Source organism: Propithecus coquereli, unplaced genomic scaffold, assembly GCF_000956105.1.
Source record: "Propithecus coquereli isolate 6110/MARCELLA unplaced genomic scaffold, Pcoq_1.0 Scaffold37, whole genome shotgun sequence".
Lineage (NCBI taxonomy): Eukaryota > Metazoa > Chordata > Mammalia > Primates > Indriidae > Propithecus > Propithecus coquereli.
Window position 1 is genome coordinate 4,725,203 of NW_012149396.1, and position 16,119 is coordinate 4,741,321.

The 16,119-nt window shown below is 38.9% G+C and overlaps 1 protein-coding gene across 7 annotated transcripts in view; it reads right to left on the bottom strand.

The window, feature by feature from the left end:
• The window catches only part of TCF4 (transcription factor 4), a 392,852-nt gene that overhangs the window by 167,240 nt on the left and 209,493 nt on the right, over positions 1-16,119 (bottom strand). For 6 of the 7 annotated variants that reach the window (XM_012651753.1, XM_012651754.1, XM_012651755.1 and 3 more), the window contains one exon: positions 5,749-5,813. In XM_012651753.1, the coding sequence (XP_012507207.1) occupies positions 5,749-5,813 (65 nt within the window). Of the gene's footprint in view, positions 1-5,748; positions 5,814-5,917; positions 6,294-16,119 lie in introns of those variants that run through there. The other variant, XM_012651758.1, reaches the window with a different exon arrangement.

A 16,119-nucleotide genomic window follows, 5' to 3' on the forward strand; every position in this document is an offset into this window, starting at 1 on the left:
TGTTAATTTCTTTAGGGATGATAATATTATTTTAGTTAGGCAAGTATTTTATTTTTAAGAGATGCATACTAAAATAAAATCTCGGGGTACAATGTTATTAGATCTGCCACTTAAGAATGGTTCACTGAAAAATATATACACTTATACGTATCATACACACGCAAGCAAATACTGTGTAACAAATATTAACAACTGTTTAACCTAAACGGTAGTTATATGGTATTTCATTTTATTATTTTTCCAACTTTTCTGGGTGTTTAAAATTTTTCACTTTGTACGATTAAAAATAAAAATAAATACAAATGAATGGAGCTTGATTTTCCCCCCTTAATATCCAGGAAGCTGCTGGTGGGAATGGAAGGGAAGGCACGCAAGAGCTTTTCTTTGTTTTTCTTCTCAGTACCTAACGTCACTGGAGGGTCAAGAAGTATTTGTTAACCAATGCAATTAAAGAATGGGTCCATTCTCCTCGCTGGTGAGTGCTGGGTAGATTTTGAGAGAAGGATATGCCCATAGAAACGCCCCAAAATGAATGAGGTGCTTCCTGAAAAACGGTGCTCAGGGACACAGTCGCGATAGCATACACACTGCAAACCCAGGCCCTGTGATATCTAAAACTGTCACAATTTTAAATATCCTGTCCCACTGTTTACACCGGTACGTTCGAATGTTCAGACCAGAATTCTGAACTTTGCTTCCATTAACACATCCAGCAGACACACAGAGCATCTATAATTCCCTCATTCGTGCCTTTCTGGATGCACAGGCCTAAGACGACGAAGCCACCAAGTGAACATTCAGCCCCTCAAAAGTCACAGTGTGTGTGTCTCTCTGTATAACCTCTGTGTCCTTCCAGGGCCTGCACAGCACGTTAGGAGGAAGGGCTTCCAGAGGACTTTTTTTGAGAGTAAGGTTTTCTGGTTTTTATAGGTATAAAAAAAGATGCTCGTGATATGGTTCAAATACATTACTGTTCAGACTTAACTCCCTCGAAATGATTTCCAAAAGTGATGCTGAGGAAATAAACATTAGGTCACCACAATTTTGCCCTGCTGGGCACATGGTACTCAGCACGAGATAAAGCAGACATGGCCCCTGCCCTCCAGGAGTTTACAGAATTCTACAGAAACCAGCATTTAACAAACACACAAATAATGGCAAATTTGAAAAAGCATCGTGAAGGGAAAGCAGAGTGCTCAAGCAGTATGTAACAGGGTGCCTGCAAGAGAGAGGTTTCCGGGAAGAACGCATAGGACCTGGACTGATTTACTGAGAACTAAGAACAAACATTTAAGCATCATATCAAATTAAAAAACAACGTGTATTTTTGCTTACAAAAGGCCTAAATTGCCATTGTCATAATAGACAAAAGAATGCTGTGCCTTTTCTGCTTATATCCTTTCTGTTTTGACTTTAGATAAGAAAAATTTAAGGAGGCCAAAAGTTTTAGAATTAAGTTACTTATAATACCTTTTGGATCAAAAATAAAATAAGAGAAAAAAATCAGTTCTCAAATGTGTAATTCATTTCAGAATCAAATACATGTTTAATTCCAATGAATCAAAAACGAACAGGCTTATGGGCAAACTAAGTTATACATATCTATAGAAGACCCGTTTCCTCTATAGCTTCAAAGTTTCTGGAATTTAAGAACAGTCTTTCTAGATTAGGTTTAATTCTTAAATCTCATCGGTCGGTTTTAAGATCTAAACATCAAATAACTTTATCAGCATAGCTCTCTCTGATCACTTACTAAGAAAAAAAAAAAAGTTGAATGAGGTTAAAGCCTTGGACTTCACCAGAGAAAACAAGATATGGGCTGGGACATTCAGTTGTGGAATTCTGCATAAAGATTTCAAGGCACCTTACGGATTTTCAACATATTGCTAATTTTCACTGCCTCTTAAATAAAGTTCATGCGCAATATATTTCCATGCCTTAAATAACTGAATTCATGCAAGCAGTCTGAAAGCTTTTTCAAGGTCAGGAGTAAGGCCAGATTTGGAACACAAGTCGTTAAAATAGAGTATATTTCTATAGAACATTCTAGGAAATGATCAAACCTTAGAATCACCTGGGGGGTTGTCAGAAAAGCACAGGCCCAACTCATAAGATTCTAATTTGATTGGTTTCGGATAAGACCCAGCTTTCTGTATGCCACACACACACACACACAGACACCCCTACCCACCCACCCATCTCACCCAGGAGATACTAATAATGAAACCATAGCTTTAGATTCGGGCTAAATCCCAGAAAGAAAACAAAAACAATTCCTAACAATCAATCCCATACTTCCATTTAAGGGGAAAACTTCTGCCCCTCAATAACAAGCATTTGTGTTAATATCATCATATCATTCAAAAACAGTAGATTTTGGCAAAATAAAAAAAAGTTTGCAAATCACTAAACATCCTACTCAAAGCAGCAAAAGAGGCCAGAAGCAAAGGACATTTTTTTCCCTTCCGTCATCTGCAATGATGCCCATTAGGTATTAGCTATTGGCTATCATGGTATTAAGGTTGGACTGTCTTGCGAAAAAAGTTTATTCCTACTCGTTTTTGTCTCTGTCAGACTTTCCATTATAAATTTTATTTTCTCTGCCAGTAAAAGTAGTATGAGGTTGCAATTTGGCAAGAACATTTTAAGCCTGGGTGTGATTTCCGTACCCCAATTTGATTTAAATTAGTTTTGCCATATTTGGTGAGAACTAAAAAAAAGTTCATTTGGCCGCTTTTGTTTGTCTATTGGTTCATTTTCTATAAAATTCAAAAAGTCTCAAACAAGTCACCTTGTTTATTTTCTGATAATTTCACAGGGAAATGAATTAATGAATCCATATTATCCCATACCTGTTTTTAATGAAAACAACTTAATTGATAATAAAGAATCTGCCAGCTTTTTTTTCCTGCTAAAATATCCATTTTTTAAAAAGCCATATGTCTATCACTATTAGTGTTAAATTCTTAAGAGAGACATAATGGATATGTAGCTATTTTTCTAAACTTGATGCATTTTTGAAACAATATACATCTCACAATAATAATTTATTCCTCCAGGACAGCATTTTACCACCTGTTGCTTACCACCACTATTTCTCTACACCAAACAAAAGGCTATTGGGACTGCAATAAGCATGTTCCCATATAACACTGCTCATGCCTTTAAGTCCATAGGATACGGTGTTATAATATGATAAAGCAGCTTTTGGAGTGCCTTAGGAGACATCATCTAAAGGTTTTCTATCCAGCATCTCAGCTTGTAGTTAGCAGAAGAAAACAAAAGCCTCCCCTCCCTGAGAGTCACTCACCTTGTCACACAGTGGGGAATCATTTCAGCTGTGATCTGCTATTTAGACTTGAAGCCCAAGACACCGAGATTTTTGCCTTTCTCTTTGGTTTGCATAGCTGGTGTTGTAGACAGGGATTCAAAGAACAATACGGCACAAGAGAAACTGATTCCCTGGAAGACACACTATGGTCTATTCTATTCTCAAATTTCACAGAAAGCAGAAATTCATACTATGTACCCTTCTCTTCTTCAGCCCCTATTTCCTCTATCAGAGAATTTCCAAAATTTCGCTTTTATTTATCCTTAAGTAATCACACTGTTTATGGAGACTGCTGAGCCCACGCTAAGCATAGAGATAGCCGAATCTTGCAAGACTCACAACCATGAAGCAGAAATAAGAATGAAGGAATCTCCACACTCCACAGCGATATTACGAAGGCTTTTTAAGAAAAGCATATGCAGTCATATTCCTACATACAGAAGAATTTTCCTGGACATGAATGTCTCAAAATGAACCTCCCAAGGCCCAGAAATTCAGCCATCCTACGCCAATCCGTCCACCTCTATCCCACCCTCTGCCCCTTCCACTTCTCACCTTGTGTTTGCAAAAAAAAATTAACTTCAGTGTCACCCGAGGGAAGTATTCCCCACAAACGGAGGGAGGAGGGTCTGTGTTCTGCACACACACAGACAGACTCACACAGTCTGGATGATGCTTTCACAAGTTAAGGGGCCTCACGCTTACTCAGCAGAGGAAATCTTTGTGTCTGTGAGGAATCACGCCAATTCCTATTAGTAAGAAAGGATACAGGGGCGAGAAAGCCTATTCTCTCAATGACCAGAAAAAGGGGGCCAGCGAAAACAGAGACCTCTGCCATGACCATCTGCAAAAAGGAAGGATGTTGTCAACTTTCTTCTCCCCAAAACTCTAATGACCTCCGCCTTGACCCTCCGAAACCAAATCCACAGGAACACGCTCTTCTGCAGGAATTGAGAGCTTTACACCAGAGACACGGCGCTAAGAGGCTTGTGGCCCAGGCTATCTAGCCCGAACATTTGCACTCACATTCCAAAGATGTTTCCGTTGCGCTGGAATGGCTGTAAATTTCTTTCCTGCAGAATTCTTTCCAAACAAACTGCCATGAACTGCACTCCGGCAGGAGTTCTTAACCAAGCACTGTTCACCTCATTGCAACAAATCTTTTCGATGCTGAATATGACTGAATGGGTGGCTGGGCCAAAGGAGTGAACTTTAAAAATGCAAATATATACAGGAAAAAAATAAACAAACCAACCCACTTAGAATTCCACCTTTCTATGTCTGATACCTAAAGGAAACTTTTCTCATAGGTCTGTTTAATTAGTAAAAACGAAAGTTTGCTTACATTTTTCAGAAATACAATGAAAGGATTGTTCAAAAAAAAACAAAATAGAATTTTTCCCTTCCCATACCGTTAAAGAAAATGGGAGGGTGAGAGAGTTCAAGAGACAGCATCCTCTTTCCAGCATAAAAAAAGAAAGTACATTCTGTTTGGGTGAATAATAAAAGAGTAGAGAGCTCTGAATATTAAAGGGGATTATTAAATTCTATCAAGAGTTTTTCAAAGAAAGCAATGCACTTATAAAAAGGAAGTAGAAATTTTTTAAAAGATTTAAAATATTGTGATTAATACCGATACCGAAATGAAAAAGAAAGCATCTATAAAAACTCAATTGTCTTAAAACAAAGCTTAGGCTTTTAGCTATTGATAGTATTTTTAGAAATGGGCTCTCTCTGGAGAGTTAAAGGTATACAAATGCAGAGTGCACAGAGACACAAACACACACATGCTATACCTTTGTATTACACTGGCATTTTATTATTTAATTAAAGTACTCTTATTTTTCTAGCTCACGCATGCTTCCCTCGAGACGGCTTTGCTGTTAGCCTGCTGGCCTTGACTTCCAGCCAAAAACAATTCAGAAACAAAAAGGGACAACAAATCATATTTTCACAGACATTTTTATCCCTCAGTACAACCCTGTTTTCACACAACATCACACAGTCCCTATGAAAACTATAATTTAGGGCAATAGCCACCCGAACCCAGAGTCTGACACACGGCTCCACGGAGTATTTCCTGTGTAAGAAATTCCTAAGTTCTTAATTGCAAATAAACTCTTTTGATAGAACCACTTTAACCGACATTGCTGGTTTGCAAACAGTGCCACTGGTACCGGCTGATGGCTTAAAAAATAAAAACAAGCCAGTCAATGCAGTTCTGATACGGCCGAGAGCTAAAGATGAGGTGCTTATTAGTTCCAAGCTCTGTGTTATTTCATTACTTAAAGAGGAGTCATCAGCGGACTTTCCAGTGCATCTTAGTGTCACCGTTTAAAATGCATAATCGAATTTAGAAAACAAACATACACCAAGTTAATCCTCTCAACCCTTCCACACCGCAGATTCTCACTTACCTGGTGGCAACCCTGTAAGTTTGATTCTCTCCCATAAGATGAGTATGAGCCCCTTTCTGTTTTACCTGCCAAGAGAAACGACAGAAAAGTGTAAATTGTCTCTTTCCTTTAAAAAAAAAATCTCCTCCAGGTAACAGACATCTACTTCTCTTCCCCGATGTTTACATACGTAAGTAGGCACTACTGGCAATGTATGCAAGCAAGAGAGGGAATAACACTTCCTCACTCTGGCTATGATAAACTGGAAAAAAATATCCTTCATTCCTATTCTTAGCCAAACTGCTCCACACTTCCAAAAACTGTCATTCCAATGGCCTCCACTTTCTCTAACAAACAAATTGTCATTCCTGATTTTCACTTTCTTTCTCTCCCAAAATTTAAACAATTTCATTTTTATTTACACAGCAGGCAAATTATCTATGTAATGACCCTAGCCTAGCAATTCCCATTGATTATATTGACACTTAATGGTGAGGCCAAAGCTAATCAATCACAGGCTCTCCAGATGGTGAATTTAGCAAAGAAACTATTCAAAATTCTGAGTCTCTCTCTCTCTCTTTTTAAACTCCCTTTCCCAGGAGTAAATCCCATCATGATCAAGATGATGATGGAATTTACATTTGGGAAAGAGGGCTTTTGAAAAATTGCCCACTCGGAACCCAGGTTCAGATTCCACCAGTAGACCCGGCAGGACAAGGGAGGACAGGATGTGAATGTCATGTTCTAATTCTAACAACCCAGTTTTTATCTGTAGTCTGCTCGACAGAGATATAGACAGGCTTCAGTGTGACTTGGTCACATCTAAGCATAAAATCAAGGCTGCTCATTTGTTTCTTTTTAAAGTATGTTTAGCCCTAATTATCAGCAAGGAAGACAATGAAATCATACAAGAGATGTAACGCAGTAGAGTCCAGATAGTGACATATGAAGAATCGTCACAGAAAACTCTCCATACCAGGAACTGTCCATAGCAGAACATTACAAAGGGAAAGTAAGGCAGCCCAGTGCGCAGGACCCCACCACGCCCAAGACTGGAGAATGCTTCTTTTTTCAGAACTAGAGCTTTACGGTACATGATATTTTCTACGTAGGACTATACTATTCTTTTTTTCCGATGGGAAAACTCAAAACTTGTACTTTGAGAGGCTAGATATCCTTCTAAGGTTTACAACCCCCGAATGCCCCCTCTCAACCCAACTTAACACTAATGCTAAAAGTAACAATAATCTTTTTATCATTTAGGTCAATGGCAATGTTATTAGAGGATGCCTTCCTGACACCACACAAAGGAAGTATCTTAGATGAATTTTAGATCTGGCCAGAGGGGAACCCTGTATCTAAGTCACTATATAATAAAATAGATGGTGATTTTTGAAGAAAGCCAAGTCTGAGTCTTAAAATTAACCCTTTCGCTCCCAGTATTAACTTTGCTACTACCGTCAATGAATCTCAAACTTGGTAAAACACCCCCAACCCCCATTTCTGGTATAGTGTTCGATGCAAAGTATAAAATCGATGCCCATATCAGTTTCAATTTCAGTGAGACAATCACATTGCACAGACTGTCAGTCTTGGGAGATCTAAGAGAACAACTTTCATTGTATGAGGATTTTACATTGAAGAAAAGACACATTTACCTGTATCAGCAGCGTGAATGGTCATACAGCCATATTTACTCATCTGTGTAAGTCAAATTTAAGCTACTTATACCCTTTAACTTCACTCTATAAATATTATTAACAGAAAAAGCTTGACCTTTATGAGCTATCAAAGGACGCATGTCTTTTCCTTAAGCTCTTGCATCCAAAAAAGCTTCAATACAAACCCTACATAATTCATTTTGACATAATATTCACTTGTTTAACAGGGTGATAGCAGGTGGGCAGGGAGGCAGGCAGGCAGACAGAGAGACAGAAAGCAGAATTTGCTCTGACTTCATAGGAAATTGAGCATCTAGTGTCCTATTTTGGTCATTTCTAAGAATTGAACTGTAAAATACAGTTTGAGGAAGAAAGGGCACTTATTTTTTTCACTGGAAGGAGTTCCTGAAGCTATCTCCTGTAGAATTTCACCACCAGCTTTATTTCTCAACTCATCTCCAGCACACAGAACTGGAGGGAGGAATTTTCCTACCAGGATTTGCCCCACTTCATATACATAAGTTGGGGCTATTCCTTCCCTTATTTTAAAGCTAGAAGGGCAGTGCAAACAGTAAGGATTTAAAAAAAGAGAGAGAGAGAGAGACAGACAGACAGACAGACAGAGAGGGAAAATGGGAGAGAAAGAGAAAAAGAACGGAATGGAAAGAGCAAGGGGGAGAGAGAGGGAGGAGGGAGAGATGAGAAGAATATGAATTCACGCTGCTCAGTCCCCAAAGTGCTCTTGGCTACATGGACCCAGCATTCTTTACTATCATATCAGATACAGACTGCTTAATCTTAATTTTGCTTGTTAAAAAATATTTATCCAGATACAAAAATAAACCCACTGCAAATTACAAGTTGTCAGGGTTAAAAATCTACTCCTGTTTGTGTGGGGGAGGATAAGAGACCAGCATAGACATGAATCATTCTCAGTAATTTGAGTGTTTCCATGACATCAATGGGCACCCGTCCAGGACTCTGTCGAAGTCTGCGAGGTACCAAAGAGGCAGTGCAGCCAGCAGGAGGCTGGGAGGTGGACTTTTTTTTTTTTTTTTTTTTTTTAGGATTATGCTCCTTGTAAAGATTTTATCTGTAGCATCCACTTTTACCATCATATAGATCGCTCCAGAGATCATGAGCGAACACATTTCATTGTGATAGTGTAAGCCTTTAACTTTATTACATCTTTTTGTTCCCAAATTCAACTATAAATCTGCCCTCAGAGAGCCCAAACCCCTGTCTGGGAGCAAAATAATCAGGGAATGTGGATAAAGCCCAAGTACCTTCTCAAACCTGAGATATAGATTCCTATCACTTTTTAATGCTCAAAAGCAGCCATTTTATAATAACACCTCAGTTTCTAGGAAAAAAAAAAATCTTTTGTGTAAATTGTCCATTAAAAATTAGCTATGGTCTTGATGTTGATTTTCTGCTTAAAATTCACTGGAACATTTGTTTCAGATAATAAAAATTTCAAGAGTGCTGATAACATGTTTGAGTAGGATCCTTAAGTAACTATCTGTGCTCATGAACACAAAAGCTCCTAAATATCTGTGTTTACTCTTATGTCAGGGGTGGATTTTTGTCACTTATACCAACTGGCTGGCGCGGAGAGCTTCTTTCCTGCTTTCTCCATTCTTCAACACCCACCTCCCCCCGAGCCCCACAACCACAACGGAGCTTTGAAAGAGCTAAAGATTCTATTTTTCCAATATTTAAAACAGATAGCAGCGATGAACAAACCCGGCGCGCGTTCACTGCGGAATTTTCGAGACAACCCTCCAGTACTAGAATGCGACAGCCGCTGCGGATACTTTTTGGCACAAAGACAATGGTGGCAGTGCCAAGCCTCATGGCTAAAACTACTCAAAAGAGGCATGAGGGTAGCATTAATCGCTCAAGTCTTTTACTGCATGGAGTACTGTTGTCCATATTTTAAAAACTAAAAGTACCCATTAGTAACATTTGTCGTATGCCCATAAAGATTGGGGGGTGGGGGGAGGGCATTGGGGGAGATTCTGAAATATATACCAGAAACAAATCTTGTCAGGCATTTGATTCATTTTTATACCTAAAAGGACCAAATGTTAAATTTTGCTGCTGGTGACGATTTGCCGTGCATGAAACGAATGATATGACCTAATGGAGAACACTGAAGGCTGAATGAAAGCTACGCAGAGGATTTCATAAACCAAGTCGACATATTGGCTAAACAACTTTCTTTTGCAAAAATGATGTATACAAGGCACATGTAATACTATGTCACAATTTTTTAAATTAACCAAGAAAAACGCCGTAAGTGAGCAGACACAACATCCGTCAATCAATCCTGGAGACAAAGGAGATGAACACGCAGCCTCGTCTCTAGAACAAGTCGGCAACTACAGTGAACAAACAATCCACAGAGTCAACATGTGTTTTTTCCAAACTGAACCCGTCCCCTTCTAAAACTTATATTTCAATTGGACTATTAAAAATGGCACCAAATGACAATCTAGAAAGGCTTCACTGGCCTCTGTTGCCCCCGAAAAATAAATCAAAGCAGAAAACATAAGCAACTTTCCATTTTTTTAAAGGCCAATATTTTTGCTGATTTATTCAATAATCTTTTATCTCGCTGTCCCAAGAAGCAGCAGGAAAAACTGTTTTTTATTTGGGGGAGGTATGGCTAACAAGCATCTACAGAATTCCAAGTTTAATATATTTATATTATTTGCCATTTGACTTCCAATTTTTCTTCCAATATATCCACAGTATCCTATTGTAAGGAAATTAGATGACAATGAAAATACTACATGAAGGGAAAAAATGGTCTCACAAATCCATTCTATTCACAGGGATACTTCCAAGAAGCATAGCCTTTGGTAGGTTACTGTCCCTGGACACACATGACAGTTCTAAGCCACATGGACAGAGTCAGAGACAGACAAGAGCAACTTATCAATAAAATGATTTCTGGAGATAAGCTCAGATGTGGATGATCCCTCTGGTGGTTGACCAGTAGGATAATAACAGGGTCACGTTTGTGTTTGTTGCCTTTTGTTCATAGAATGCCATTTTAAAAATTGTATATAAATGATAGATGTTTCATCCACCACTGAAATAGATGCACCTGTATGGTGGAATATATCATCCTGTGAAAAGCCTTAATGAAAAATTATCTGATGCTGCAGGACAATACCACGCAAGGCTGTTTCACTGTTAATCCTCATTCTGGGAACTGAAGAATGAGCCTTTTGTTCCCTAGCATCAGCCTAGGGAACTCGTCATAAACATGTTTGACACAGAATAAATTTCTGTCCCCAACCCCAGCCCCAACCTATCTCTGGTTACCCTATGGATTTCTAGCTTTTCTTTTTAAATAAATATATTGAAAGGACTAATACACTGAACGATGACTGCAATTTTTAGTGGTTCCGAACATGCACACGAGGTTATAATTTACAGTCCCTCCACCTTTTCCATGCCTGCCTTTTCTTCTCCTGCCCAAATAAGAATAGCTGAGTCCTTATCATTTATTAACCACTACCCAAAGGGCTCTATGTAGAATGATTTATTCGATCTGCAAAGCAACTCTGTGAGTCAGGTAATAACAACACCATTTTGCAGACGAGGAAACTGAGAGAGAGAAAATTGCCCACAGCCCCACAGATATATGTGACAGAGCCAGGATTCGCACCCCAGCAGTTTGCTTCCCGAGGCTGTGTTCTTAGTACTGTGCTATGCTGCTGGTGTTTAAATTCTGTAAAAAAAAAAAAAAAAAAGTATAAATAAACTAGAGGCCCAATACTGAAGACTCCCAAGTCCCAGAGCTCAAAACACTCATGAATTTGATATGAAATTAATGAAAGTGTCTTATAGGCAATGATAATTTACATTTACATGGTGTTTTATTCCTAAAAGGTCTCTAGGTACTTTATAGCTGTACAAATGATGTACACAGAATCTGTGACGTCTCACAATAAATTGCCACCATCTCCATGTTAACTCAAAGCAACTAATTAACAAAAACAGGCAGAAAACTGCATTTCTACACATTCCCTATGTGAACGCTATGACTTTGTATTAAAATGCACAGAGTAGAATGAAAGCAAAAATATAATAATAATATGGGGCAATCCAGCATTGCTCACAGGTGGCTTCTACAGAATGGTAATCCTACCACAGCCTCCAAAAATCAAAAAAGACGTTAATTAAAAGGATCTAGAAAATGTTATAAGCTACCTACCCCAGAAATTTACATTATATCATAGCATGTTAAAGGCTCTGAGAAGTCCCGCAGTGAAGACATTCAGTGTAGTTTAATACAATTTTTCCTAAACTTATTTGAACACACATACCTGTCCCCTCCTTTTTTGGCAGGGGGGAGTCTATTATTACAAGTCCTAAGGAAGTTTAAGGACTACAATTGTAGAAACTTTCAAGAATGTACTTGCTTAATATGTGTTTATAGTTTCCATCAAATAAATAAGTTCAAAAATTGAATTTTATTTTATCTAAATTTATCCAAAAACATTTTTGGCTCTTTTTTTGATGTTTCTATTGGCTTATATTTCTCATGGCAATCTGTGGGCATGTAGGTAATACCTTCATTGTTTTGATTAGCTGGACGACATTAATTATCCCTGTTTCCAGTTTGGAGGTGGGAGTCTGGATTTGTAAGAAAGCAGAAGTTGACATTATTCTTCCGATTTCTAAAATTTCAGAGATGAGCGCTGGTTCTCTCCTACAGAATCTTACGAAACGGGGACAACTCTGTCTTCATCCACAGGCATTTAAAAATCTGATTTTGAGATAAATTTCATGCTGAAAGAATTACAACTCAATTCCAGCAAATCAACTAGTCATCCTATTATCTAGGAAATCCGCTTCCTCCCCCTTCTTCCTAAACTGCAAATAGAAAGACAAGCTGGGGGAAAGGTGACTAGACACACAGCTTGTGTGTAACAAGGGATAATGAGGAATAGGAGTTAACTATTATTTCGGGGAAGACTGGCAGCAGCCCTCTCTTTCACTGATATTCTTTTAGTCATAAAAATTGAATACTCAGGGATGGTCCGTAACTTTGATCCTGTTGGAAATGATGAGTTGTGGCCACATTTATTTCCTCGCTGCTTCACCTCATCTCATCCAGGCATTGTGCAGCTTTCAACACAGAGTTGTGTACTAAAACCCAGATATGCAGGGCCTCTCGGACACCACCTACACTCTTCACTTTGGGGGACTGCCCTTGCTTTGGGCATTCTCCACAGTCCATTCTCCATAAAGCACTTCACATTTGCAAAGCACCACACAGCATGCAAATTTAACTTATATGACTGAAGACAATACACAGAGCTCATTAAATGGACATTTTAGTCTCTATTTTTATAGACGACGTTACTAAAATTAGAAAGGGTAATCCGCTTCTGGGGTTGAAGAGGTTATACAGATATTAACAGAAAAATTAGGGCACAGACTTCTAATTCCAGTACCAAAGCACTTTTCTACAATATGCCACCTCCTTTCGGAGTATTCTAAATATATTATCACTACCTATTGTAGTAGCAAACATTATGCCACTTGCGTTCTCACTACCCAAGTCTCTCCCCAAATCATTTTAACTCAATTCATAAAGCCAAAGAGTTCTCAAGTCCTTCGATGGATGAAAATGTCCGAATCGGAAAACATGTTGAGGGAACATCCCCTGGCACGTCAAAAACTACCTTTTAAGCATGAATAAAAATATCGCCTCAGACTATTTCACGTGCCCGAGACGACGACGACAACAGCCCAAATCAGCCCCTCGCTCAGCATAGCGCCTGGGAGACGTGCACACATTATCAAATTAAAGCGCACGAGTTTTATGCTTTATTTTCCGAATGCAGGAAAAATCTTTCATTGAAAATAACACTAATTCCACAGAGTGTGCAATTAATCAACATAATCATGGGGATAACTTAGCTGTTTGGGGAGGTGTGTCAAACAACTCTTTAAGGCCACTAAAGTACCACTTGAACCACCAAAGTAATGATTTTCTGAATCAGCAATTTGTACAAGGGTCCCCTAGAGACCTCAAGGACTAAGGGCAACCCCGAATTCACGCAACTTACTTCTAATGAGTAACTTAACGCTGTCTTTATGTGAACGGTATCTCCAGAGTGCTGCCTACCCTATTTTATATCTTTATTGCAGTTTGAGTCTATGACGACTGGGTGCAACCAAGGCAGTTAAGGACTTGTGTGGCCTTGGAAAAAACAGCATATGCACTTGAAAGCTTATTTTTTATTCAAATGAACATAATTGTTTTCATATAAAAATGAAAAAAAGTCATTTTGCAATACACGCTGAAGATATCAAAAGCAAGCACAAATAGAATATTTTTGTCGTATTCTTAGGTAGAAAGGAAGACTCAGGAAGGGTGTGTAGAGAAGCAGTCCCCACAAATTCCATTCTATGGCTATGGAACCTCGCTAATTCTGACAACCATCAGTAAAACTTTTCTTAAAAACAGATTCCTGGGTTCTCTCCTTCATGGGACTTGAATTCAGTGGAGTGCAGTCTGGCAATCTCTTTTTTTTTTTTTTTAATAAAATTCCACCAGTTATTCTAATAAGCCTGGGACACACATAATCAATTTAAGCAGTAGAGATAGCTCTGTACAGTACATTAGCTAAAATTTCAATAGACCTGGTAACCTGGCGGATATCAAAGAGTAAATTACTACTAGATTCAACCTACTTGAGTGGATTTTCTTAAAACAGAAGCAATTGTTGACTTCCAAGGCCCTTTCACACAATTACATTTCGTGGGTTAAAGAAATGTCTTTCTGGCAGCATGCTAGGCCTTTAAATGTGCTCACCTCCACTAATGAAAGCTGGCGGTTTTAAAGAAATTAACTTCAAATTACCAAGTAGGGTCCTCTAACAAACAATAGCACCCTGAAACATGAGAGTCCTGGAGTTTCGTGAAAGACTGCTCCTCTTCAGTTGGATCCCCTGGCCCATGCTGTGAAAGCATCTCGTCTCCGTTATTTATTTATTTTTTTTTAAGACAGGGTCTCACTCTGCTACCTGGGCTAGACTGCAGTGGCATCCTCATAGCTAAGTGCAGCCTCTAACTCCTGGGCTCAAGTGATCCTCCTGTCTCAGCCTCCAAGTAGCTGAAACTACAGGTGTGCACCACCAAGCCCAGCTAATTTTTTTTGCAGAGATGGGGGAGCAGAATGGTCTCTAACTCTTGGCCAGAATGGTCTCTAACTCCTGGCCTCAATTGATCCTCCCATTTTGGCCTCCCAAAGTGCTGAGATTACAGGTGTGAACGACCATGTCCGCCCTCATCTCCTCTCCATTCTAGCTCAAGAGTAGAAATCACCTTTAGAATCCAGGATCAAACTCCAGTGAACCTGTTCTGATTTGTTAACTTAAAAAGGTCCTTCCACCCATGCATTCTCTGTCCATGCTGAAGTCCATACTCAGGGAAAGAACTTGCTCCCTTTTCTCCCATTGGAGGAGATCTAAGGCATTTCTGGTGAGTGCAGTAGAGACATCATATAAGTAAGATTTGGTTGCCTTCAATTTTTTTGGAATTTATCAGCAAATTTAAAGCAAATCAGCAGCCATCTTTCACCACACAAATCACTTTTAATTATAAACTATTTGCTGCTCATTACACTGTATGTTCTACCAGAATCTTAGTCATAATAAATGTGAAAAATAAAAATGGGCCAGGCACAGCAGCTCACACCTATAATCCCAGCACTTTGAGAGGCCAAGGCAGGGGGATCACTTGAGGTCATAAGTTTGAGACCAGCCTGGGCAACCTAGTGAGACGACATCTCTACAAAAAATCTTTAAAAATTAGGCATGGTGGAAGGTGCCTCCCAGCTACTTGGGAGGTTGAGGCAGGAGAATCGCTTGAACCCAGGAGTTCAAGATTGCAGTGAGCTATGATCTGGCCACAGTACTCTAGCCTGGGTGACAGAGTGAGACCTTATCTCAAAAAGAAAGAAATTTCAAAAAATAAAGAAATAAAAATGATAAAAACGAATAAGCCATAGTGGAATAGAAAACAGAGGAAAAGACTTAATATTATGTTTGTTACAGAGTGTCTGTATAGGCACCTAGCTGTCCATATAGGAAAATTATATATTTTAGCACTATGGTACATAGGTGATGGCCTCCATTTTCAAGCTAAGTTTACAACTAACAAGAATATAACAATTTTCATCTCTTAAAAAAACCACACACATGTGATATGATACTCCAGACTGTAGAAAAATAAAAAGAATGGGGGGTCATGAAAATGTTATATACAGTATATAGACATGTATAATACATACCAGTATTATACATACATACATGCACATATGTGTATAAGTAACACTTTTAACCCCAGACAGAAGATGGCCCAAGCATCACTTACGTATGCATCTGTAACATATTCAACGATCATTTCTCTAGCCTTAGCACTGAATACAATTGGCCTACATTCCCTTAACATACACTATTCAGAAGTTGGGGGAAAAAATGCCCAGAATTCAAAACACATTCCAGAGCCGACAAACAGTAGGAAGACTGCTAGCCATTAGGTTTATAGAAGACTGATGTTTTTTGAGCCAAGCCTGCTCTTCAAGATCAACTTCAAGAGAATGGGCCCACAATAACCAAACCGTGAGGTAAACAGGGCTAAAGTCCTCAGAGCCCAACCGGCCTGCGGCACTAGATATTACTACAGGAAGGTGAGGGTT